The sequence below is a fragment of the Phlebotomus argentipes genome, unplaced genomic scaffold, assembly GCF_947086385.1.
Source record: "Phlebotomus argentipes unplaced genomic scaffold, Phlebotomus argentipes genome assembly contig_42, whole genome shotgun sequence".
Classification (NCBI taxonomy): domain Eukaryota; kingdom Metazoa; phylum Arthropoda; class Insecta; order Diptera; family Psychodidae; genus Phlebotomus; species Phlebotomus argentipes.
In genome coordinates, this window is record NW_026776171.1 from 1,721,198 (window position 1) to 1,746,091 (window position 24,894).

The 24,894-nt window shown below is 39.4% G+C and overlaps 1 protein-coding gene across 3 annotated transcripts in view; it reads right to left on the reverse strand.

Annotated features, from left to right (window-relative positions):
• Positions 1-23,315: 23,315 nt before the first annotated feature.
• The window catches only part of LOC132257126 (alpha-2C adrenergic receptor-like), a 32,258-nt gene continuing 30,679 nt past the window's right edge, over positions 23,316-24,894 (reverse strand). For all 3 annotated transcript variants that reach the window (XM_059753899.1, XM_059753900.1, XM_059753898.1), the window contains exon 5: positions 23,316-24,833. In XM_059753899.1, the coding sequence (XP_059609882.1) occupies positions 24,021-24,833 (813 nt within the window). In that variant the 3' untranslated portion in view covers positions 23,316-24,020. The remainder of the gene's footprint in view (positions 24,834-24,894) is intronic.

Genomic DNA, 24,894 nt, shown 5'->3' on the forward strand with positions numbered 1-24,894 from the left:
CGAGTTGGAATTTTTACGTCAAATTTCCATTGATTGAGGTTGAATTTCGCTGCATTTTCTCCACAAAATAGGGCAATTTTAACATAATTCCAACATAGCAATTGAAGATTTTCTCCTATCTGGTAAATTTCACGCAATTTCCCTCCATCAACTCTGACACTGGATATCTCTGTGCTCACATTTCTCCACCTTCTTCCCAATCCCATTGAGGTATACTATATTAAATTTCCGCAATTCAGACACCACATTTCGACCAAGCAGGAGAAAAAAGAAACACAAATTTCTCAGCACGAGGAAAGAGGTGGAGGAGGAAGTCCTCGTCCATCTTCCCCCGATGAGGGAAGTTGAAGAAGAACTGTACACAACGAAGAAAATGGTGCTATTGAATATTTCGCACGGTTATCATTGATATCATGTTTTTGGCGCCAAGGAAAAAAGCATGCAAATTTATCAACATGTGATTGTCTCCGCTCCTTTTATTCCCTCCTCCATTCGTGCTAAAATACTCTCTGCGTGTCGAAATTCGATTCCACATGCGAGAATATTTGAGTGTAAAATTTTTAGAGAAGAAAGAAATACATATACATACATATACTGGTATAATGTTAAGGGGAAGATGTGTCGATAACTCATTTGAAAGTCATTTCATTCAATCAGACAATCCGGAGCCCGATTGTCTCGTTGAATTCACCAACTTTTGTGGAAATAGAGTTACATGAAAATTGTAAAATATAATGTAATCAATTAAGATATAAATCTTGTATGTGTAAAATATATTTCATATAATGTAGGAGAAAGCATAAGAAAATTGACAGAATCCCATTATAATTCATATATGATGTATAGAGTGTGCTAAGTATACTGCATTTTCAAAATTAATGGATAACATTTCAGACAGAACATGAGGTATAGAGTTAATGAAGAAAGTTCACGATATATATTGAGTTAAGTACGAGTGTGAAACTTGTGAGAAAGTGATTGAAAGGAAGAACATTTGGAGAACTTTCTCATATAATGATAGGAAGCAACTTTTAGGTGTACATTTTATGACATAAACTCTCAAACTGAAGGAAGGATAATATAGTGTGTATAAAGATGAAATTCTGTAAAAAATGTAACAAGTGAAGGAAAGAATAAAAGAAAAAAAAATTGAATTGAATTTTAACCATGAGAAGAAAACGCATTTTCATCACTCTTTCTGCATGTTGTTCATTTCGCACAAGCCGGAGAAATGGGCGAAAGGAAGGGAAAATATTTAATTAAAACATTAAATAAATCTAATACGACAGAAGGAAGACAATTTGTCACAAACAACGCGAGCTTTGGCGTCACTTGAGCTTTCTCCGGCGCAGCTCACGCCAAAAACCCCACCTCATTGAGGTTTAAGTGAATTTATGACGCTTTTAGTGCTGCACACGCACTTCTCTCTCTCTCTCTCTCTCTCTGTCTCTGCCTTTCCTCGCCAGGGATCACCAGAAGGATAATGTGAGTTGAAAGCATTTTAATTTGCCACTTGAAAATATTTACGGGCCCCTGAGACGCGCCGGAGTGCGGATGAATCCCCGGGAGTGACAAAAAGACTGTCGCCAGAGCGGAACCAGCCTCCAACTGTGAATGGCGCGCGTAATCCAAAGGAGCCACCCACCCACCCACCCCATTGGCAAGCGGAAAAAGATTGGCAGTGCAGGACTTGTGAGCTTTCACCACAAAACACCCACCGTTCGCTGTGCTTTCTGCGAGTGTTTCTTCTGCTGCCACTCATAGATTTGCCAGACATTGTCACATGTTTAGGTGGCTTTTTTTTCCTGCCCACACAAGACATGCTGGAGAGCTTTTAGTCACGACTCTCAGACATATTAATGTCTCATCAAATTTCCATTTTACGATACAGTCGAATGAGCGTGAGTGATTGCAAGCGACTGGAAAAAGCCAGAGAAAGCTTTTGACTTGAGAAAAAATCACACACAAAACAACTTCTCACCAAACATTTCCCACCCTCAACTTCTCTTACTTCCGTGTGTTTTTCCAGGGGAATCAATTCAAAACAAACGACAGATCGATGATGAAGGGATGCCAAGTGACATCGTGAAGCTATTCAGGAAAATTTAATTTTTCCTAAGAAGATCTAAATTGAACTTAGCATGGATTGACAGAATTTTGTACAGTTTAATTCTTGATTTGCTATTTATAACCACTTTCCTCCAATTTGATTGCCTTCAAATCGATATACAAGTCCCGATGTTTCCATGGCTTGAGAGCGAGGAGAATTTTCATGAGATACAATCGCGCGTTTGTCTGTTTGTTGCAACTTTTAAGGAACTTCTCTTGCCACTCTTTTTTTCCGTTGCGCCTCTGGAGCGTCTCCACTTGAAGTTGTGCGTTTCTCTTTTTTTTTTACCCAACTCGCTTTGGGAGCTTCAGGGCTGGCGGCAAGAAAGCTCGCAAGAATGGTAAGAAGACTTTTGCATGGTATATACATAAATAAAAGTCGATTTCCCGTCAAACTTTTGCTAATATCACCAAGTCATTTCCCCCTGAAATTGCTAACCCGCATTTCGGGGCACATTCATGGGTGTTTATTTACATAAAAGAAGAAAAAGAAACAGGGCGAAAACGGGGTGAGTTTCTCGCATTGCCTCTAGAACAAGCTCAACACGCACCGGTATTCCGCCATGACCTCTATATATATTCCTTCAGGGCGGGAATGAAGGGAGGAAATCCCTAATAGAGCCAATCGATTACAATTCACATGGCTTCCACCCCTCAACACAATCTCCCCCACATTCTCCCCCTTTCCTCTGCCACACATTAAGACGGGTTATCCCCGAGATCCTTCTGCTTACCACCGTATATAATTCGGCTGATAATTCTTGGCGAAGGTGAGTGATAGTGACATGAATGATTTCCATCTCTAGCAATTTTGCGTCCCGCATGAAAAATTTCGGGCATATTCAATTAAAATATCTGAACTGTGACTAATTGGGAAAATTAATTAAACCCAACAAATTGACACGCAAGAGTGAAACACCTTGATTTATGTTAATTGCAAATGTATTATAACTAAAAATTCATTTGCAAATGAAACATTTGTGAAATTAATTGAGGAACAATAAATGTATGATTGTGAGTCTATTATTATTATTATTATTATTGAAATTGGCGTAATTCACAGCATCTGTTCCACTGTTTACGGTGTTATTTCTCTCAGATTGTATGCAAAACATCTCCGAAATCAAATTTCCTTATTTGAGTTGTCCAAAAGGGAGATAATATGGCCCGAAATAAACATGTTCCAAAGCCAAGAAAAGCTTCAAATTGTGCTAAGATCTAACATAACCTCAAAAATATTAATTTAAAAATCCTTCTGGGTCCTTTTGAATCTGAATCAGCAATTTTAAGTTCATTATCGAATCATAACAGCTGATTTTGTGTCCTAAAAAGCTTCTAAATGCAAAATTTAACGATCTTTGGGGGGTATTTTGAGGTTAAGATCGGAAAGAATGCCCCAAAGAGCTGTTTTAAGTGGATTTAAGGCACACTATCTCCCCCTTGACTGATGTGTGCCCCGAAATATGCTCCTCGAGAATCATTGGGGTCATATTTTCGATAGAAAAAGATCTCTGCTCGATGATTGAATCTGGCCACGTGGAATTCAATTAAGAGTGGGAAAATGCCACCAAAAGTGCGTCAATATTCGATTATCAATGTGAATCACAAGTCGTGTCTTCGTCGTCTTTTTTATCACCTCTCTCTCGACCTTCTCTCCACACAAATTTGATGTCATCCGGCCTGTAATGGCAAGAAATCACCCTCAATTGCGATGAAGGTGATTTGATTGTATTTTACGCAGAAATCTCCTCTTGTCTCATACTTGTCACCGACGTAGATTCCCATCCAGGGGATAACTTACAATTACTCTCGTGCTCCTTAATCTGTAAGCCATGGGATGTAATTGAATTCCTGCCTCCAGTTTCTTTTTCGGGTGGGAATGGCTACATTTGGATGTATTTGTCGTGCGCCGAGGGTTGCGGAGAAGTGGAGAATCTCTCAGGGGGGCCAAAGTTGAGACATTTCTCCCCATTTAATCGATACTGCGCCCCCAAGGCGAACACCCTCCCTTAAATGACTCAGTTAATTGATATTTATATTTCCTCCCTCATCCCCCTGTCTGCCTTTTTTCCCGACCTCTACGTGATTCCACGTACTCGCCGAGAGACTCTCGAGAATCTCCTCCGCAGCACTTAATTGTATCTTATTTTAGATCTCCTTCAGTCTCTCAACAAAGAGGCCAAAAGAACAGCTGAAATTGCTGGTGGAAATCCCTACCAAGGGAGGATCATTTTCAATATTACCAAGCAGACGCCTTTTGGACACGATACGATTTTCCACTCCCCCAAAATTATTCTCAAGCTGATGAGGACGATTGTCTGACAACTATCACCACTTGTATATCCCTTTCACTTGTCTCAAAAACCCCCCACACGCTCAACCCCCAAACGCCTTCGGACCGTTTTCATCCCCTTCCCCCCTCGAGTGAGCTGAAAGGGAGCGGAGGAAAACTTGAGGAAAGTTGAATCCAATTTCCATAAACCACATAAATGTGTAAGTTTCTTTTTCCCATCCGAAACCCCCACCCCAGATGGTTGTTCTGGGCGGGAACGGCAAGAAAATTGAATTTTGAACAGTTTTCACATGCAGGACACCGCTTCGGCGACCATGAGGCGAAATGGAAAACGGACTCATGATGCATTTTCAATTTTCATGAACTTCCTGGCCAAATGGTAATGAAGATGATGTGAGAAACCCTTGCGATATGCCTTCAATGTGGGAATTAAAGAACGATTTGGAGCCCCAAAGAGAAGAGTCATAAGGGATGTTTTCTCTTCTTTTTTTCAGGGGGAAAATCACTAGTAAATTCAGTGAATTTTATTGTTTTTTAATGTCAATGCTGATGATTCAAACAATGAAAACTTGACTAATTGTGTCAAATTGCAGTCAAATACATAAAATGCCTCTTTAAAAAGTATATGAAATGAATATTTTCGGGATTTTCTTAAGATGTTCTTAGATTTAGAATGAATTTTCATTCATATTTGTCATATTTCTGAATTTTTACACTCGAAAAATTGAAAGAAAAGTTCATTTAAAATATAATAGGTTGATTTTTTAGATCTTATTTCAATAAAATGCCATTAAAAAATATGAAAAATCAACTTTGAAAAATAATATATTAGTTTTACTATTATTTTTGCTATATTTTAGTCAAAAATTTCAATAAATATCAACAAAATCAACTGAAACATTAACAAAATAAATAATACAAAGCAATATTAGCATTTTAATGAATGATTAGATGTTTTAAGGCAATTTTTGGCAAATTTCTCAGCAATATAAACACGAAATTTTTTATTTGCTCTCCTGTAAAAAGGACGATTTTAATCCGTCGATATCCAAATTAAATATAAACAAGGTGTTTAATAAACAAGGCAAATTGAATACGACTATTAAGATTACTCAGAAATCGGCTTGTGACTTCTCTTTGTTTCTTTTTCTTAGGCCCACAGACTGAGACAATTGAGGTGAATGTGTGTTTGTACGACATCAGACAATTTTCTACATTGAAAAGACCAAGAAGAATGTTTTCTTTTCGCACAGAGAGAAAACTTTCAAGTCTCTAACATTGGAAAAGACATCGGATTCATCCAGGATAAGGAGACTTTTGGTGGTAAAAGTGTTGTGGAAAGGATGCTCTCGGGTGTTGAAACTTTTCTTCCCTTTTGTTCCGCACCAGGAGAGAGGAAAACATCCATCCAGAGACTCCTTGTGACAAAAAAAAAGGGGAAAACAAAATTGTATGGAAGCAAATGAATTAGATTACAAGTCTTATCTCTGCATTTGGCAGGAACTTTCTTCCCATCATGAAAATTGAATTAAACAATGAATCCGTTTATCAAAGGCGACACATCATCTTTTTGCTCCCGAAGTGTGTGGCATCCACTTGAGTGTAGAAGCGGATTAATCATAGAACGACACAAGTTGTTTTTATTGGGGGCCTTTCAACTTTCTCCCACTCTCTCTCTCTCTCGCCTTGGCGGAGGAACTCCTTGTGCGGTTGCCAGGGATGAAGGGGGAGGAGAGACTCACCCCTTAACCTAAACCCCCAGTATGAAGAGCAAACAAAACATCTCTCGGGACTTTACATACATTTCATTTGTACTTCTCTGGTATACCTAAAATTATACACAAATAGATTATTTGTTATCTTGTCGTCTCTGTGAAATGTCACAAGCCACGATTATTAACATACAATTGTGGCTTTGTCTCTGCAGATGGTGACATATTGTCGTGGCGAGTGTGCGGAGAAACGCCATGGAGTTGAGAGTTAACCAGCAGTGTGGTTGTGTGTGTGTCTTTTGCGAGAATTCCGGATTGTATTTCACTTAATCTAATCTCCGCGCTGTGCTTTTGAGCGCAAACTTTTTGCTCCCAATCGCCAGGAAGACAGCAAAATCTGCGCCCTTTCAGTCTCATGAATCACTGCAGAAATAGCGCAATAAAAGACCCCCAAAAACTCTCCACTTCCTGCCAAGAGTATCACCTAAATTTTCACCTCTGCACTTCCTAAATAATTCAGAGGATCTCCTCGAGGGATAACACACACCAGTTTCCCATAGAAAATCTGATATCACTGCGCTCTCCTTCCCCATAAACACAACCCGCCCAGGAGCTGGCAGCGATATTTTCCGTGCATGAGCAGCGTAAGGATCCGGTTTTATCTACCAACGCCGGAACTGGAGGTGAGATTTTGCAGAAAAATATTGTGAATCCATTTGAACGGAGCGCGCGCGCTCTTTGTTTGCAATCCGATAAGCGCCACAAAAAGCTCAAATCACATATATACTGAAGGAGTTCTTTTGGGCTTGGCAAATGGAGATTAGTGGGCTGAATGTTTATTGCAAAAACCCTCTTGAGGACTTCACGAGAAATAAACATGGGAAATATTGAAGCCGCGGTATTCATGGGTAAATCTGTTATTGCCGCACGTCTTGATGAAAATAGCTATCTAATTTCTCAGCCCCACGGAATATCATCCCCGCAAGCCCACCGGCAGATGTACGCGATATGATGGAGCAACATCTCTTTCATCACCCCAACGCGCGCTCGCGGGGGAATATCGCGGAAAATCCCACCAATGGCACTTCCTGAGAGGATCCTTTGGGTGTTTGTTTATGTTTTATCACTCAATAAATTTTGAAAGGCGTATAAATGGCAGAGTTGCTCATCGCGGGGGATGCTTTTTCACCTTGGCACACACGCACCATCTACGCTGGGTGCGTAATTAAATTTGCTCAGCATGATTTACACAAGATGCTCCCCACCTGGGTGAATTACAGAGATATCGGCTGGCGCATTTATCACCTTCGCGCCATGCAATTTATATTAAAATGCTATGTTATATTTTTCACTCTTCCCTCACTCTCTTTGCCCCACAATTAATTTCCCAACAACAACAGTGTGGGGTTGAAATTTTCACGACAAAGGCCTAATCATTTTACTCCTATTGCTGCTAAACACTTGATTTTGCACTTCATAACAACCAAAATGTTCAATTTTTGCGCTTCAGTTAAAACATTTGGCAAATTTGAGCTTTTGCGCCTATTAAAAACTGTGCTTTTATGGTCAAATATAACCCCAAATATTAATTGAAACTGAAAGAATGTCTTTTTAGAGCAGTTTTCTTCAATTTAGACATTAAAAGGATCAGAAATAAGTCTAAAAAGATTTAAGGAGCCTCATATTTTGCTGAGATTCAAGCTTTGTGCTTTTCTTAAGAACCCTTTCACTTTGATATCGACATAAGAAAAACCATAAATGTTTTCTATATTTGCTAAGCTTCAACAGAGGGTAAAAATAGTTAGAATGGACAGTTTAAGGACTAATTAGGGCTGAAAAGTCTGAATTTGGAGCTTTTTAAGATTTCCACACCAAAAACTGTTAAAAAATCGTCATTTCTGCGTCATAAAATCACCAATTTTCACGTTTTTTTAATATTAAAAACACTCTGCGAAGCAACAGAATTTCACTACAGTTTGTGACATTTTCAAAAGTGCCTCAGAAATCTCACTCCTCGCAAGCCTGTTTGAGTTCTTATCTAGTTTTTTCTTTTGCTAGGACGCTTTTGGGAGGCGCACAGAAAGAAGACGGTTAAAGAATTGGTGGAAAAATAATGGGGACAATTTTCACATTTCCTCTCCCATGTTCAACATTGGTGAATAATGCCCCAGCAGAATGGTGTGACGTCGCTGTCTATAGAGGGAGGGAGAATGTTAAGTGGAGTGGTTTGGATAAATTAAATATATCCATTTGGAGATGGAGTTCATAAAAATGAAATATGTCGAAGACGTGCCAGAAATTTTAATGTCGTGAAAAATTTAACACACTCAAACAATCATGGGGACAGATGAAATAAATGAGGGTGCTCCTTTGGCTCCCTCTCTCATCCCCTCAACCCTCATCCCCAATCGTCACCATCATTGCTTGACATTGAGACGAAAATATCCACTCAACCATTCAAATGATTAAGCATTTCGTTCCCACTTCAGTAAATTCCCTCGATGGCGCGGAGATTGGTTTCTTTTTCGCATTTCATTTTATACTCACGCGAATCGCCCACTGTGTGGGTAGTTTACAAGCCATGCTGAGGTATTAAAGGTGCAAAAGTGGCTTTTCATGTGAAATCAAATGACTCGATGCCCATAAACGGCAACTCCTCCGGCTTTCACCGCATTTTTCCATGTACAAGTGATGAAAGTCACAAAATCACAGCCATTCGACTGCGAAGGGTCTCATTTCGCATGTTCACCCCCAACAGATATTGCATCCTGTCCCACCCCTCAACAGGTCACATTTGCACGGAGAACACTAAGTGCTCAGCAGCCAAACCATCGCAATCAGAAATAATTACTCCCCGAAGAGTTCCTAATAAAATCTTTATGATTCCATCGTGCCCAAACCACCACAGGGGGTGGCCTGCCAGCGGGCGCCTTTAATGGGCGTCCGGAAGTCGGTGGGAGGGAGAGGGAGAGAGAGAGAGAGAGAGAGAGAGAGATCCAAGGATGGTTCCGGTGTTTTGTGTGCGTGTCTTGCGAGGAATTTGCGAGCAACACCTTCCAGCCAATTTGAATTGTTTACTGTAGCCTCAAATGGCCTCTGTCAACAAGCAGAAGCCCTTCGATCACTCAAAATACGCCATTCAGTGCACTGAATTGCCTCTTGAGTCGTACGATTTCTCCTGGAGAGCAATACAGAACTTGTCAACAAGGACGAAACCTTTTACATTTACTGTAAATTAAAATCTACGTCATAACACTAAGAAATTCTTAAATTATCCACTCAAGAATATCCTCGGAGAGATTTTCGGATTTTCTGATGAAATCTACCCCAAGAGGAAGTTTATAATAAGATTTAAATCAAATAATAATTGGAATCTGACTAAAATCTAACCGAAAACTTTAAAATTCACGTTTTCTTACAATATTTCATGATTTTCATCCGCTAAAATTGTACTTTTAAGTATTTTTCTTGATCATAATCCTTTAATTAGTTTTCTTTTCTATTTTTAACTCAAAATCGCAAGAGTTTATTTAAAAAAAAAGTTATGTTTGACTTTAGAATTCTTTCGTATATTCACGATTTTTGTTGAGAAAAAGACGCAATTCTGTCGATAAAGTGAAAATACTTTCAATTTACACCTAAAAATTTCTACTTTAAGATGATATTTAGTCCGAAATCAGTCTCAGACTGAACTCGAGTTTGTCAAAATCGCCCTCAGAAATTCTAAACTTTCTCTCTCTTTGATATTCTCAATAAACAGAGTAAAACTCTTTGCCACAGAAAAGCTCAATTTTCTCAAACCATCAAGATGGTGTCAGCGAATGTATTGAATGAATTTCACACCGCATCCAAAGGTCCATATTTCATGTGGAAAATAAAATGCCGAGAGTTAATAGAGGTGAAATGTTCGCATGGCAGTGGAAAAAAAAGTATGATAAATCTTCCGGAAAGTCCACGGCGTGAATTCTCCCATGGAAATCCTTTCCTGATGGGCTTCGACCCTCGGTCAGAGCTTGAGCAATCGAAAGCACCGAAAATGTAATTAATTGATTTCCTTTGGCGCGCTTCCCGCACCCTCACACAGAGGGCGAAACAATCACAGATCATGAATCATCTTGGCGACCCAAACATACGCGCGAGCATGAAAAATCACTCGGTGGACCCCCAAAGTGAGGGTGGTCCCAGTGTTTCCCCGGCTGATTAATGGTGGTAATTTTAATTATTTCTGTTGATTGTAGCTTTCACGGTTGCCCGGAGTCATATTGTGTGGTCAGAAGCGCAAATATTCCGCGTCCACGGCGAAGGCACTAAACCAGTCTGCAATCGTATTTATGTGAAAGCTCCGCGTCATGTTTCATTTTAATAAATGATGCTGAAGTCTCCGCAATCTCACCCTCTTCACACACTCATGCCAAGCCATCGATTAATGCCTGCAATTTGAAGTTTCATTTCCCAGTTTTTGCGTGCAGTTGAAGAGCAATTTGGAGAGCTTCATTATTAGTGAAATATGAGCATTTTTTTTTACAGTTTTCGAATGAAACTCAAAGCGCTGTTCCTGAGGGTAATGATGAACAGAGAATTCCCTCTAAAACTATCCTTATCATTTATACTGAGAAAAAAACATTAGAAAATGAGATCAAAGAGAGTCTGCAGTGGTAAAAATGAAATCTACAGGGATTCACTTGCAGACGAGATTAAATTAAAAAGCTGATTGAAGTGGAGTTTAGCAGGACATAACATGATATACTGGAAACTTTATGATGGTCGGCAAAGTTTTCTGTGGGCGAAAGCGAGAAATTCTCCGTGATAAAGAGAGAAAAAGCTCTTCTAAAGTCATATTTAATCCAAAGGGAGGAAAATACAGTCGGAAGTGGTGTACAGCTCAGCAAAAGTGTCCAAAAACTCCTTTTTGAATCCAAAGAATCGGGAATATTCTTTGGATATCTTTTAATTCTTACACAGAATAAATTACAATAATCGTTTTTATAGGTTATGTAACAAATCTAGGATAAATTTAGTGACTATTTCGTATTCTAGCACATCAATTCTTGTGCTCAAGCCCAAGAAATCGCCATTCATTAGCAGTATTCTGCATTTCCATGAACTTTTGATGCCGAGAAACACTGAAAACTGTGTTGAGATCGCACATAACCTAAAAAATAGTCATTTGAATGAGAAAAATGAATACTTACAAAACTTTCTACATGATTTTGACTCTAAATTAGCAATTTAGAGTTCATTGGCAAATTAAAACAGATAATTTAGTGATCTAGAAAGCTTCGAAACAGAGTTTATGAAGATCTTTTAGTTATATTTTTGAGGTTATGATAGGAAAAAATGTCCAAAAATGCATTTTAAGTCAAATCTTACAGAAATATTATGTGGAAACAGTGAAAAAACTTGCATTTCTAGAAGTTTCAGGCAAATTTATAAGTGTTTGAAAGTGCTGTACAGGTTTAAGGCATACAATCTCCCCCTTGATTTAATCAAATATACTAAATCACGTTGAAAGCATAAACAGAAAATGTTCTAAATTTATAAGACGCTGAGCTTTCAAAAGTTCCAACTTAACTTAGTAACTATACAGCTTTCTAATTACTTTATCCCACGACTTTTTCCCGCGTACAACTTCACCTTCTTCTGGGTTTGAGCTATTAAATTTAACTTTCCCAAAAACGCCTACACAATTCGCGTGGAAATCATGACATTTTCCCCGCGTGTGATTTTCACGCGAGTTTGAAAAACAGTCTTGACGCGCACAAATATTGAATCAATATAGATTTTGGCAGAAAACTCTCACTCTGAATCACACAACTGCTGAGGAAATATCAAGAAAACCCCTTTTTAATGGAGAAACGACGATGATTGCCTCTCGTGAAGCATATAAGAGCCAAAAAAAAGCACCTTCCAGACACCTTTTCTCTCAAGTTCACAAGACGCCCGCTTTCATGGGTTTTCTCGCCTCTCGATTCTGAGCACGTTCTCGATAACTTTAAAGTTTTATTACTGTCGACAAAATAAAAGGTCTCTTTATCCCATTTCACGATTTTATTAATGTGAAACTTTCCAATACGGATTTGATATAGGGAAAAGTCACCATCAGGTGACTTTTGGGCTTTTTCGCGCCACCTGTTCCTTTGAGGAATGCAGCACGTTTCACGCGATGTTGTTGAAATGAATAAATTCCATTTTTTTTCATTAGACAACACAGCCTAATTAATTCCCTTTCATTGCTGATGACTTGAATTTATCTCAGCCATAAAAATTCACTTCAAACTATGCGTGAAGTAAACAATATTTCACCTCTTATTCGATGCCATTTGAGAAATTGGGGTTGACAGAAAGAGAGAGAGACAGAGAGAGTCACAAATTCCCATTATAATGGCATAACAGACTCAATTCATTGCCATCCCTTAAATGTTATGGGCGCGTCCCATCCCTTTTCATCCCTCCTGTGGCACTCCTTGGGCGAAATATTCTGCGTAATTCAATAAAATATTGATTGAATGGCTCTCATGAATAAATCTCCACGAAAACCCAGCGAAGGAATAGTCCAAGTAAATGTGTCGTGGAGGAATAAAATAAAATCAGTTCAAAGGTACACTTTTTTTACATCCCAAAAGTCGTATTATTTTTTCATGGCTTTCCATTCGCTCAAGTCCATGAGAAAATCGACTGGGTTTTCCCCTCACGAGAATCTCTTTGTCTTAGGTCAGACATATCAAGCCAAGTGAGGAATCCCTTCTGAATATTTCACGCCCAGACAATAAACTCCTAAATGGTGCTAAGAAGACGTAAAAATTCATATAAAAATTTACGTGATGTTTATTCGTATTGTCTATCAATTTGATGTTTTCAAATTCAACATGCGATGTGAATATGACAATGAATTGCCATTGAGATGCATCGAAATAACTATTTTGGTTATGATGTGAAACACTCAAACACAATCAAGGGGTTGCTAATTTTGCAGTTGTTCTCGAAAAAAAACAGATATTTTATTTTTAAATTCATTTATAAAATAATCGTAGAGAATTTTAAAAGACTAAAAAGCGAATTTCTCAACTGAAAAGCTTGCAAAAACCAATGAATAGACAACATTTCTATAATACTTGGTCTTTAATCAAATATTTACGATTTTACGTTAAAAACGTGTGTGAAATTGGAGAATCTTCTGAATTATTATTGTACAAACAAGAATCTTTCAAAAATAGAGTGGAGAAAAACCATTCAATAGCAAGTTTTTTTTTGTTTCTTTCAATCGTTTTTTCGCTAAAACTATTTCCGGATAGTCTTTTTGACCTTTTAAATATATTTTTTCCTTATAATTTTCCATTCTTTTCTCCAAATTCCGCACAGAATTCTGAAATCCTTTCTTTTAAAGGATATTTTCTGCTTCCCAAGATCTCTGAATCTTGAACAAATCATTCTGCGAAACACATGAAATAATTGTCCAATGCAAGATGCTTCAAAATCAATATTTATCAACCCCTTGAACACGATAGAAGAGCTTTTACTGACATATATAGACTGACCAGTTTCAGCTCACATTACGCGATGCTTTTTATAATTCATTCACTCGCTTTTTTCTGTGTTTTACAGAATATGGTTATCATTTCACCATTGAAAACGAGCGCTGATGACTATCAGCGCATTCCATGTTTCATTTGCATAGAGAAAAGAGATTTTTGTGGTATGAAAGCAAATTAAAATTTTATTTGAATTTCGGTCATTTCGAATCAAAACATCGTCAGTCGCCATGCATTTAGTGCGCTGGACGCAAAATAAACATTTCTTATGGATGTTTTCGATATTTTCTCTCTTTTTTTTCAAAAAGTAATATGTAGTGAAGTGCAAGAGCATAGAAAGCAATAATAATGTGTTGTCTGGTGTTATTAACAATCAAACGGAAAGAGCCACTTCATATAGCTTTTAATATCCGCACACTTGCCGAGCAAACACCAGTAAAAAGGCAGCTTGTGATGGGTTTTGAAAACATTTTGATAATGGTGCATTGTGTAATAAAATTAAACTGAATTACATTGTATGCATTTAATGTGGCAAGTGTGAAGGAACTGTCGTGGATGGATTTTCCGACCTCCGACAAATGTAGCAAAGATAATTTAATTGCAGTCGCTGTGGAGCTAAAGTTGTCGTAAAAGCTTTGCGGCATTGAGCGAGATAGAGAGAGAGCTTTTATGACTATTGGTTTTTGGGGGCCAAATTGCTAATGTGAAGCCACGTACACCGGAGAGAATTCCCTCAATCATGTTAACTTTTATCACCCCCACGGTGGATGAATAAGGGCAAATTACAGAGTGCGCGCGAATGGCTGGAAATCTCCACGAATCATGTCAAATCCATCCACCTGGCTGTAGTTGGTGAACATAAATCAGACGCTCGCCGCGCGAATGAAGCAATTTCTCACAATTAAGCATCGCGAGAGCATTCTCCAGTGCACCCCCTTTCGGGGTGGTGGTGGTGGAATCTGGGTCAAGGTCTCCGGGGGTCACTCCACTGCCAGTGATGTATGGCAGCGATCAAATTGACTCTCATCACCACCATCCTCCGTCGGAGGAGCTCTTTTCCACTTCATACACAAAATAATGGCCTCAAAGGAATTCCAATATTACATTCCATTCCTCCGGCACAAGACGAATAACTGCCTCGCATTTCACAGGGTGTCCCACACACATACACTGCCACCCCATGAGCACGGGCAATATGTAATCTGTGGCCTCTTGCAGCCATTCCGCCACGTCCGTCCTGTTTATCAATCAACACGCCCCAGAAAGAGCGCCCCAAATCCTCCGCTCTCGCTCAGCGGAAGCACACTTGTGACACACAACATAATCTCCGGATGCTGCCGGAGAGGTTGCCTGTTTAGTGGGTCACATGGGAGCACCACGAGATACACTTGAGGGCCAGGAAAAAAGCACATAGTGTGCGGAGGATGAAAGTTTCAGTATGTAATTTCACAGCATCACCCTTGGAAATGAGGTGCCAAACAGAGTTGCGAAGCTGCTAGATTAGGAATTGTTGCCAGAGATGAATTCACACTGAACAATTGTCACCAATTTGACAAATATTTGTATGGCAAAAGCTTCTTTAGAAGCAAAATAAGGCATTTTCTGTTATATTTCGCTTAGAAAACATCAATTTTAATGCTTTTTTTCGGGTTATGTGATTGATTTTAAACAGTTTCTGGCGGTTAAATAACCCTCAAAATCATTCAAATTGTGTTTAACTGGGATTATTTCGCCTTTTCTTGAGTTTTGAATAGAAAACAGTTTAAAAGTCTAACATAATTTCAATTATGTCATTTCTAGGTTTGAAAAACAGCTTAAGAAGTCTCAAAAGCAATGAGAAATGCTTTTAAGATCGTTCAGAAGAATCTGCGAAAGTGGTGTACAGATTTAGGGCACACTATCTGTCCCTTTGTCCTCTGCATCCCCTGCAAAGGTAAGACATAAATTGCAGAAGAAAATTTCACCCATTTCGCCTCTCTGTGAGTTTTCTTATAGTCTCACGAGAGCTGGCGAAAACATCGTCATTAGAATTTATGGAATGTGAAAAGATGGCTTAATTATTTTATGGTGAATTTTACTGCCTTCACCGCCACAGACTTCCTCCAGCACATCTTGACGAGGCATTCGGCTGGTGTGCACAAATCTCCTGGGGCAAATTAGATGCTCGAAGGAAGAATTCTTGGCCACTGGATGGAGCCATCTAAACTGCCATCGCAGCCATGCATTTTGAGCCACAAAACTGCGACGCTTTCGTTCCTCGAACTCGCATATTTCCCCGATTGTATCAGGGCGAGACACGCTGCGATTTCCCACCCCCTCAGTGCTCCTCCCAAGGAGTTCCTCCGCCCCATTCAGACACACGCCATGCGGAAAGTTCGATGAACAAATGGCGGGGGATTTGCTCGGGATACCCCAATAAATTCAATTAATTCTCTTGTGAATTATCAAATGGAGCCGAGGGAATGTGTTTTCTCCGTGAGAAATGCGTCCCGAGAGTGGGAGAAAAAGGAGGCCGATCCTGATTTACAAACCGATAATGACACAAAGTTGTCATGATTTGTATTCTGGACCGATGCTCCTGAAAAGTGGATCCCTGCGCCTGTACGTGTTCATTGTAGAATCACTGGAGAAACATAGTGAATTCGTGTTGGCGTCCCCAAGAATGAATCCATTCCGTGTAAACTTCCACATCCCCCAAGCACAAAGGGCCATTGAGAGCGCCGGGCTCGTGATTGAGTGTCTGGGAAAGGCGAAGAAGGGGCGGCGAAGATTTCATGTGAGAAAACAACCGCAATTTTTCTTCGTTTGTCAACGACTCGAGAAATAATTGTCCCATATTTTGACACACACACACAAACTCTCCCGAAGTCATCCTCCCTTGGAGTCCTTGGCGGATTAGTTTGGGGAGGAGAGTTTTGCTTTAATATAAAAGACGCCATGCAGCTGAGGAAGTGTGACAGAAAGCGATTGAACGCAATTTTTAGCACTCACAAATATTTATGTGGCAGACATGAGGTGAAAGGCAATTGCGAAGCGGCAATAGTCAAGGAGTGATTTTCAACCCCATAAAGACTCAACTGTGAGTTATTCAAATTGAATTTCAAGTGATTTTCACTCTCACCTGGCAAACTCTGGGGAAATTTATTGGCTCTTTCAGCACACAATCAAATTTTTCACCAAATTCACTAAACCATTTACCGATTAAGTTTCATGTGAAGAGCTTTGAATTTAAGATTATGAGTCTCTCTTTGTGAAACTATGAAAGGATAACAGGCGAAATTTGTCTCCTCTTCATGCTGCGAAACTGTAAAATGCTTCAGACTCAAGGGAGAAATATCTAACATATCAAGGATTCAAAAAATCCGCTATTGAATAAGACGATAAATAATGACAAATTCAGCGATATTCTGTTAATTTTGGTTATTTCGCCTTCATATTTTACTAAAAACTAACCAAAATCTAACTTATAACTTTTTAAATGATATTCTTTCGACTTTAGTACTGTTTTTGCCACTAAGCTCTCAAAATCACAATATTTATTAAGTGAAAATGTGAAATTCTAATTAATAAAAGTAATTAACTTCATTCACATTGCAAAATCTTAAATCCTGAGCTTATTATATAGTTAAAAATATGTCCCTTATAATCTACAAAACCATTTCATAATGAAGATATCTTCCCCTTGTTGAGAATCTATAAAATTATCGCGGGAATTATTTTGAACTCATCACTCGGCAACATCATTCAAGCAATGAAATTTCTTACAGGTCACTTTAATCTCTCTCTCGTGAGTGAAATCGTAAAAATATACCTTTTCTGCTCACTTGAACCACTCCGTAATGAAATGCTCATTCACACATGTCATAAAATTATTTTACGCGTAATTTACTGAGGCGCTTTGAGTTAAATGTGGGACAAAATTGAGTGCCAGAGACATTTGATTTTCCACCCAATTTGCACCGCACGAGATCTTCACGAGAGAGAAAAGGCGTTTTTTTTCTGGGGAAATTTGATATGTTTATTGCAGCTTGTAATTCTCCATCATATTGAACTTTTTGGTGGGTAATTTTGATCAAATTATCAGCATGAAATTTGGCGTTTTTTTGCGCGACAAAAACCACGCGCCTTCTTGCGATGGGGTTTTGAATTCCATTAATCAGAATCTCACAATTATGCTTGTTCAAATATTTTCTCAACTCCGCATGCAACGCGCTTTTAATTTTTCCGCGACCCACAAGAGAGTGTAATTGCTTTTTTATTAATGGCATTTCTTCGCCCGCCCATGAATTTTCTTCCGCGCCCGAGTCATTTTTCTCGATTTAATTGAATTGATTAGGGGCTCTTGCCTTTCGCCGCCTTGTTTGCCAAGGGTGGCGGCGCCGATGGAAGGATTGAGAAAAGAAAAAGTCAACAATTTGCTGTGCAAAGAAATTCAATCGGATATTGAAATTATTGCCAAACTCATGGGCGCAACTCACAAAATTTAATGATGCTTCAAGCATTAATTTATAATGACGAAATTCAATTCTGGATTGGAATTCATTCGACGAGAGTGAGAGAGAGAGAGAGTGAGAGAGAAGTTGGACTCCAAAGTGGGTAAATACAGCTTCGGAGGTTGGCAAACTTTTACAACAATGGTGGGCACGTGAAGAGTTTGGATTGAATGGATCATCAAGTAATATTCAACAAATTGATTTTCCACACACACACAAGATGGCCAAAGTTGATCCTGAAACTCCCCAAAAGTTCCCCACCGAAAGTCTCTCTCCCTCTCTACCTATTGGGAATCGATGTCACGAGTCAATAATTTTTGGGGCTTTGTCCAAGGGGGAGATAATACAGTGAGAAGTGGTGTACAGCTCAGCGGAAGTATTTAAGAAGTGCAAATGACCAAAACCTTACAATATTCCTTTCCTGAGTACTTCTTTTGCTGACAAAACATCCAGATTCTTTGGATTTCCTTCGATTTTCACGCAAAAACAATCGTAATAATACTTTTCTAGGTTATGTAACGAATTAAGAACAGATTTTGTGAATAATTCGCATTCTATCAGATCAATTCTAATGCTCAAATCCGAGGGATCATCAGTCATTGGCAGAATTAAAACCAATTAATGGCAAGAAACAATGTAAGTTGTATTTAATTCGCACATAACCTCAAAACTAGTCATTTGGACGTGGAAAATGTTCAATTAGAAAATTTTCTACATGGTTTTGACTCTGAATCAGCACAAATGAAATGATTTTATTATCTATAAACTTTCCAAAGTTAGTTTTTCAAGATCTCTTGGTTATTTTTTGAGGTTATGGCCGAAAATGATGTTCTAAAAAGCGTTTTTAACGGATTATCGCAGAAATATCGGATGGAAACTTAAGAAATTCCTTATAATTTAAGGAATTAATGTGGAAACAGTCTAAAAACTTCAAGTATGTGTTTGGAAGTGGTGTACAGATTGAAGGCACACTATCTCCCCCTTGGCTTTGTCGAATCCTTGGCAGACGCGGGAATGTCAATTCTGGTGAATGCCTGGAAGGCTCCTCGTGCCGCTCAATCGAATTAATTTATTCATTGAATGCGGCAATTGATGCAATAACCATAGAGCTTCGCAGGCGAATCAATAATTTCTTAAGTATTCCATCAGGACGAAAAGCGCTTGGAAAATAGAGACATTGAAGTCGTATAAATAGACCCAAAGCAAGAATTGAAATTGCTTCTATGCGTGGCTTCATCAGAGATTGACGTGAATGCAGAATCGCTCTGCTGAACACGAAAACGTTTGAATGCATGAGAAGCAAATATCGATGTTCATCAATTACGCGAAAATCGAGCCGCGACCATGCAATGTGCACACAAAGTATCCCAAATCCTCTCTCCTCAGGCACTCCCAGAAATTGTGAAGCCGATAATAGTGGAAATTTGAGCCATTCTGCAGTGTTATTAGCATAATGAGTTGGTCATCGTGTTACCAAATTGGCTTTTGTCTTGTGAATGCGCAGATTAGTCCTGTGTGTGCTGGAATAAAACGGATGCCAATTAGGACTGTCCGTGTCTCAATGGTCGAACAGAAATTACGTGTTCTCCCCATCTTCACCTCATTATGTATAGCAATCATTTGTCCACTGAATGTCGACTTCTCACCCTTGTTATTTCTCATGGTATTTTTACGGTAGCAAATCTCAGAATTATTTGCACTTGAGGCAAAATGTGGCGAACCACCCCTTTTTTAGGGGTGTGTGTGCCAAGGAAACAATAATGGGGGGAAAAACCATACCTTTCATAGAGAAGAACGCTCATCAACTGGAGTGGATTTAAATTGCGCGTAGAGAATAAGAAGCATTTTCAGTGTGATTTTCACTGAACACTGATAGTAGCAGGATATTCAAGCTATAAAACCTCACATTTAGTATTATTTTGCTAATTTTGGTCAAGATATTACATTCATTCGTAATCAATATCGCAGCTTGGGCGCAAACAAGACACGCGGCGCCGCGAAATGTCAATCTTTCCGACTCTGAATGTCTCAGTTTCGGACAGTGGCTGAAGAAATCTATCCAATCAACTTGTCAATTCAAAATCACATGCAATTCTTCCCCATAAATTACGCTGTAAAGTAATATCACTCCTCAGCTGTCCTTTGTGTCGCCGCCCAAATAAAAGTGGAGAGAGTGTGAGAAAATGAATAATCTTCATATTTCTCGCCACATTTGAAAAGTGGATGTCTTAGGACGGAAGTGTGGGGGGAATTTTACGATTTTGTAGGTCATGATATGAAATAAAACTACGGAAGCTTTTTGTCTGCTCATCGTCGCCCCAATGTTGGGAGGGTGATATTTTATGGTGAACATGTATGGTTGAACTATAAGTTATTGTGGGAAAATATTGATTTGCAAATAAAATGTCTGAGTGGAAGTATAAAAAGGATGTTTTTCTACCATAAACATTCTCATATTCGCTGTATGGTTGAAGGCATTGAGACTCTGTCTATATGCGGAAGTTTTGGAACATTCCATGAACAATTCTTATAAAATTAATAAAATTCCTGCAAATACTTTTTTGAATTATGATGGACAGTGTATATAGCATTCCTTGTCCTCCATTATAATGCGCCATCTTCATCGTCCAGTGCAAATATTATCAAAGTTGGACAAAGTTTATCAATTTCAAAGTTTTTCCCGTCTCTTCATGATCCCAACGGCACACAACAGAATATGGAGTGTCTGCGAGCGATATTCTCTTCGGTGTTAAACTTTTTGGACAACTCTTGACTGCCTCTTCAATCCCTCCTTCCTTGTGCGCTCCTCGAAGACTTGCAGCCAGACTTCTTATGAATTTCGGCATAGTTTCCCATCAATGCACTCCATCGCTGAGTCATGACATGCAATTCATAAAAATTCTCTGAATAACTGAGTGACTTTTTAGTTCTTTTTTTAGCAGAAAAAAAGAGTCCACTGACAAGATGAGTAATTTACGATACATTTCTGTCAGTTGTGTTATTTATTTGGTCGTCCGAATTCAAAACCATCAATTGCATCCTGCCTCAGCACAGCATGTCTATTTATTTGGGGACTTCATACGAAATTTTGCTGAGGGACACAAAAAAAGGCGAACATTTAAAATTTTTACAAAAACTCTCTCTCTTGATCATTTTTCAAATGTCACACGCGAGTTTTCGTCCCTTTTTCCACCCTGGAGAAGTGGGTGTGAAAAGTGCTTTTGGGTTTGCATGCAAAAGTTGTGCCTGAGAGAGTGAGAATAAATTACCACACATTAGGATGAGAAAGCTTTTAAGTATCGGATTACTTTTAAGGCATCTAATCTTGAGTCAAGTCCAAATGCTAATTCACTGCAATTCGTCACACTGAGTTTATGTGTTTTTCTTTGAGATGGGGAAGCAAATTAAGCATTTTGGTATTTCCTGTTGCCATCAACTATTGCAGTAAGAATTTCCTCGAAAATATTTACCCATCGCAAAACCATCAGCATTTTCCGACAGACGATCTGCTGTGTTTGCCTCTCAATGTGCCAAAGCATAAATGGTATTTGGAGCGAACTTTTTATTATTCTCCTCTGCAACTTGCTGTGTTGTAGTGAATAAACTTGTCTGGAGAAAGGACAAAAAGGAAAAGAGATCAGCAGGCAAAATGTATCATGCTTTGGAGCACTTTGAAGGGAATAAAAACATTCGATGGAAAAAGAGAATGACTGATTTATGATTTATGACACAATAGCAAATATATACTTGAAAGAATACAAGAGTTTTCGATCAATTTGGCGTATATGGAGCTTTTGTGTAAAGCTCTCTTTGTCATGGATCACTGGGAGTTGTTACAGTTGCGGCACGTCCAGAGCGAGGAAATTTCACTCCGGATTTCCCGCCAATTCTCAACACTTCTCTCAACCCTATGGGAAGAAAAGTTCTTCAGCCCAGAGGAAAATGCCTGGGCGAAATTTTCGAACGGAGTCACGAAAAGGTGAGAAGAGAAAAGCTTGACGCCCAGAAACTTTCTCCATGTACATATTTACCTGTTGCGAAACAATTAAAATTGAATCAAGACATTTCTGCCAACCCCTCCCGAAATATGGGGGGTGGCTTTCATACACACACAAAACTATCCCTCCAAGATTTCATTGGCGTCATTGGCAAAAGCTCTTCAACTGGAAACTAATTTCATTTTGAATATTCGCCCAAACATTATGGCCCCCACACAAGAGACCTCTTCATACAATTTTCAGAAATGTAATTTAAATTGTTTACCTATTCCATGGACAAACAGACAGTCACACAAAGCCACCCCCACCCACCCCCCCCCCCCAACCCCCTTGTTTGAGGACAATTAGGTTCACATTCAATACATCTAATTTTCTTGTCATACAGTTGTTGACTTTCTCTCGCCTCGAATTGCTCTTAGAGAGAATGGCAGATATTGAAATGCGGACGTAATTTTGGGGATCCAGCAAAAGGACTTCGAAGGCACCTTTGTGGGGGAAATCTAATTTCAATTTGCCATTATTCCTCCAGAATTGAATTGAGATCCCAAAGATGCTCATATGTGAGATTATATAAACACCTTTGCAATACTTCAATTTACATTCTCACCAAGGGGGAGATATTGCGCTCTAAATTTACACGCTTTACTTTTTTTTCCTCTAAGAATCCACTTAAAACAGCTTCTTTGGTTGTTAATATTTGTCAAATGTACGCAAATTTGTTTAGATCGTTAAATAAATAATCATTTTCCAAGCTTAAACTATTAATTTTGAGGTTATGTTAGACTTTAGCACAATTTAGAGTATCATTATGAACATAACCTAAAAATATCACTAATAAATGTTCAAAGACTTCATTTAGAAGCTTTCTAAAGCAAAACTAACTGATAAAGTTTGCCAATAAACTCAAAATCACCCAGAAAGTTATGTGAATAAACATTTTCCTTGTCTACATTTATATTTTTGAGGTTATGTTAGTCCTTAACACACTTTGCAGCTTTTCTTGGTCTTATAAGGTCACCGAAAAGCATTTATAGTGTATAAAAATGCTTAATTTTGCCAATATTTAGCAATCTTTCCAACTTAAGCATGAGAATTTATGTAATTAAATGTAAAATATTCACTAAATTTGCCACAAAACATATAAATCAATGAAAATTCAGTGAATCCTTTCAATCTCCCCCTTGATTCGCAGCTTAAAGCTCTTTAATGGACAACTATAGCAAAAAGTCTCCTTTCATCTCATAGTTTAGAGTTTATTTGATAGAATTTCTCTCATATTCTTATCAGTTGTTCATGTTTTTCCTCCTCTTTTTCTTTCTTTTTTTTTACAAAAAAAGACCCCCTTTGAAAAGTGTGAGAGCTTTTCAGGGTGTGTTTTTCATACATCAAATTTTGGGATATTAGCTATACTCAACGAGGTTTCACACATCATAAATTGCCAGTAATTTTCTCTATCTGATTGGTTTGTACATTTTAAGGTACGGTTACACAATATTATAACTTCACGGTAGTTTTTTTTTTCTTTTTATACAGCTCAGGATCAACCTAAGGACTATACTGATCTACAGGGAGTCACTTTTGAGTCACGCTCTATCATTCAAAATACAGCTCAGAGTGTCACAATTCATCAATATATATTAGTATATTGTTCTAGGAACGTGAAATTCGAAGTTCTTGTTTCAGAAGGTCAGTAAAATACTAAGAAAAATGCCCACTGTCCGTTTGCAGATGTTGCAAATAGTCTCTGCCGTTGTAAGAAAGTAAATGACGAAAATACGGTGTGTTTTTCTTCTTCTGTTCGTCGTCTAAAAAACGCGCGGGTAAAATTCGGAGATGCACAAATGTATATGCTTAAGACACAGTATTGGGAAGTGGTCGGCCTAGCGCTATTTGAAGAGGATGCGGCGGAAGGCGCGTCGGAAGTCTTTGTTGAAGATGGTGTAGATGACAGGATTGAAAGCTGAGTTCATGTAGCCGAGCCAGAAGGCGATGGCGAAGGCGGTGTCTGGTATCTTGCACCTGTCGCAGGTGGGAATGAGGATGTAGAGGAAGAAGAAGGGCAGCCAGCAGGCGATGAAGCAGCCCATGATCAGGCCGAGAATCAGTGTGGCGCGCTTCTCCTTCTTGCGCGCCAGGCGGCGCTTCTCCTTCTCCGGATCGCGCTTCTTCTCCCCTTTCGTGATCACGGGCTCCAGCTCCGTGGCATTCTGCACGGCGCTCACGTCCGTGCGCAGCGGATAGCGACGGCCGAAGATGGGATGGAAGAGGCGGAACTTGGAGGGCTTCACGGAGGAGCAGCGACTGGCCACGCCGGAGTCCGAGCTGGAGGGATCGAACTCGCTGACCATGTCCGAGTCGATGCCGACGGAGAAGGCGCGGCAGCGCATGGGGGCGGTGGATTGCAGCGCGATGGCGCTCATGCCGTTGGTGGTGTGCCTGATCATGGGAAGAACTTGCAGGTGGATGGTGGAGGGCTCTCGCAGCGCCCCCGCGTCGCCCAGCTGGTTCTCCGCGTCCGCCAGGCTGGTGGTGTCCTTGTTGGAGGACTCGGAGGCGAGATCGCACGTCACCACGGGGATCTGCTTGTCCCCGCTGGGCTGGTGGGACTCGATCGTGGCGATCAGATGGGGGGAAGAGCATTCAGGCACTGTTGGCATTGGACGTGTGTTGTAAGTGACTGAAGAGATGAAGTTGGTCGTCTGCGGAGAGAGAAAGGAGATTCAATTAAATGCTAATCGCCGCATTCCTTCGACTCGCGTC